At 39.3% G+C, this 2770-nt stretch overlaps 1 protein-coding gene across 1 annotated transcript in view; it reads right to left on the bottom strand.

The window, feature by feature from the left end:
- Positions 1-2770, bottom strand: part of frem1 (FRAS1 related extracellular matrix 1) — a 71159-nt gene that overhangs the window by 52953 nt on the left and 15436 nt on the right. The window contains exons 2-4 of the mRNA XM_015398038.1: positions 1853-2183; positions 874-968; positions 448-758 (exon numbers count right to left, since the gene is read on the bottom strand). Coding sequence (XP_015253524.1) covers positions 448-758; positions 874-968; positions 1853-2095 — 649 coding nt within the window. The 5' untranslated portion in view covers positions 2096-2183. The remainder of the gene's footprint in view (positions 1-447; positions 759-873; positions 969-1852; positions 2184-2770) is intronic.

The following is a 2770-nucleotide window of genomic DNA, read 5'->3' as shown; positions in this document are numbered from 1 at the left end:
AATCACCTTTCTTCCCCATACTGATGCTCGGTTTGAACTGCAGGAGATTGTCTTGACCATGTCTACATGCCTAAATACACTGAGTTGCCGCCATGTGATTGGCTGTTTAGAAATTAAGTGTTAACGAGCAGTTGGACAGGTGTACCTAATAAAGTGGCCGGTGAGTGTATTTTGCGTCAAGTTGTTGCCTTTTCACTTAATGGTCGGCGTTGCACTATAAACCAGAAACTATGGCTGAAAAAGGAATCCTATTGTTCCTTAAGATCAGAGTTAAGATAGGTAGGACACATATCAGTTTCTCTTTGGTGTCGCTTTTCAAAGCTACCCTACAAAACATTGGAAGGCAGATTTTGGTGCAAACAGAGTAGGTGTGCCATTATACCTCAGGTTGTTTTGCTTCCTGTTTTTTAATAAATCTTTAAGTATAGAATTTCTTTCAAAGCTCACCTAGCTGCTGCTGTAAGTGGATGAAACTTTCTGGCTCGTCGCCTCTCTTGGTGGCTCTCTCTGGGTCTCCGGTGACCAGCCGGCCGTGAGCTGGAAGGTGGGATTCCTGGGGGCTAATCTGGACGCTACATTCCAGACTGGATCTCCTTTCATAGTGAAAGGAGACCACGTTACCATCAATAGCATCAGAGAGGCCGTAGAACTCAGAGACCTGGAGGGATTTTGGACCCATCTTAATGATGTTGCATTCAGGCGCTATAATGTCCACATGGAGAGTAAACACCTCCATGTGTGTCTCTGTCTCTGTGAACCTGGTCAGAAACAATAAAAAATAAGAAGCAATATTCAGAAAAAACCTTAGTTTATCTTTCAGGATGAATTAAAACCCATAAATATGCACGAATTCTTCAGTGTTGAATCTTTTACCTGTATAGGCGAAGCTTGACGGTATCTTCCTTTAACAACGGACAGCCATTGTGGACATACTTTACTTCATCAGACAGATAATGGCAGTCAAACACCTACAGCAATTAAAGGGAATATTCCATTAAATATTAGCACAAACATTAATAATGATTTGCTTTGTTGTTTATTTCTGATTCTTAGTGAAATGTTGAAAAGTTTAAATGCCGCCAAAAATTTCAGGTTTATAAAGGAAATTTGCTTTTTGTACGGAGTTAAGTTTGTTCCATCATTGCTTCAAGCAAAGAAATTCTTTTTGAAAATGAAAATAAAAAAGTAAAACATTTCTTAGATAGATATCTTAAAGAAAAAATACAATCCAGAAATGAAAATGTAAAACTTTCTTAATAAAAAAAAAGTTTTTCAGTGTAAAAGTGCTTTTTTCTGAGATTTTATTTTTCAAATTAGCCTTTTTTCCCCAAAACATAAACAAAATTTTTTTCTTTTTATTTAACATTTTACTTTTTTTTTTTAAATCTTCTTTTTTATTTCTTTTATATATGTTTGTATAATTAATTTCCCTTTTTCAGATCGAGTTTTGCATCTTGTATTCTTTCCAAAATTTGTTTTAAATATCACATTTTAGATTAGGTATATGTTGGTAATAGGGTCTGGGTGAGGCCATATAAAATGAATGCAAGTCAAAGAAATGTCCTCGAAAGTCATGTAAAGCAAGTGTGTGTGTGTGTGTTTTTTCCATGGATTCAAATGCAGGTTTTGTTTTAAAAATATCCACATACATCTTTTTTTCCATGATGTGTTTCTTTTAGGAAAAATAACCACAACAATCTAAATCTACCAGAAATGTGAAACATACATGCAATGATGTGCAACCCAACCTTTCAGGCTCATCATGTTAGATCAAATGTAAATATTTATGTTATTTTTTAACAGGATCAGTGTATTGGTACATGTTGCTCCTACTGTCTAAGGGCTCCATTACCTGAGGCACAAGTTTTCCCACTCGTTGAGTTATGGGCTCGTTTGGCACTACCTCCACCTTGCACACATCCTTCTGGACGGGAATGTGGAACTGCAGGTCACCTTCCTGGAGGTAGACTGACTGACCTCGTTTCACCTTTAAGCCCTTATTGACTTTCACCAGGGAACCATCAGATGAGCAGGTCAGCAAACAAAGAAGCCCAACAAGCAAAGTCAAGGCCAGAGTGGGACCTTGGGGACCCATCGCTGTCGGTCACAGAGCAGAAAGCTGGGTCTCCTCAAATCCAGGGACTAAGTGGCAGCTTCTCCTGGATCACATGGCCGGTCAGGAGCTGTAAAAAGAAATATGACGACATGAGAGGAGAGGAGAGGAGAGGAGAGGAGAGGAGATTTCTGCTTTCAAGGACAGAGCTGAGGTTCACAATGACAGTGGTAGAAAAGCTGTTTGTGGGAAATTAGCTTGGCCAAAGAGGCTGAAGAACAGCGATAGGAAGACATGTAGAAGGTGGTTTGTTTACAACAAAAATTACTTACAAAAAAAACACAAATCAATCTAAATTTTACAAAGCACGAATGATCATGACTGGATGCCAGTCCCCAACTAACAATCAACCTTTAGACCAGAGGTAACGGATTAGCGGATCCACCTGCTGGATAATCCGGACCCAACTTGATTTAAAACATTTATAAATTACTGCATGTTGTCCAATGACAGTGTTTAATTTCACTTGCACCTCTTCTCCTGTTAATACGGTAAAGCCCTGGGGAGCGTCCGGCTCCAGGCTGCACGTGATCCAAATGAGCCAATGAGCTGTCAGTCTGGGTTGCTGCTGCTGCTACTTTTAGACACAGCAGGCAAACCTGTGGCAAGCCGGGCGATGGGAAAGAATGTTAATTTGTTATTTTGAGGGAAAGAAAA

This window comes from Cyprinodon variegatus, unplaced genomic scaffold (genome assembly GCF_000732505.1).
Source record: "Cyprinodon variegatus isolate N-32 unplaced genomic scaffold, C_variegatus-1.0 Scaffold907, whole genome shotgun sequence".
Classification (NCBI taxonomy): Eukaryota; Metazoa; Chordata; class Actinopteri; order Cyprinodontiformes; family Cyprinodontidae; genus Cyprinodon; species Cyprinodon variegatus.
The sequence above is the reverse complement of the archived record's forward strand: the minus strand, read 5'-3'. Positions and strand labels throughout refer to the sequence as shown.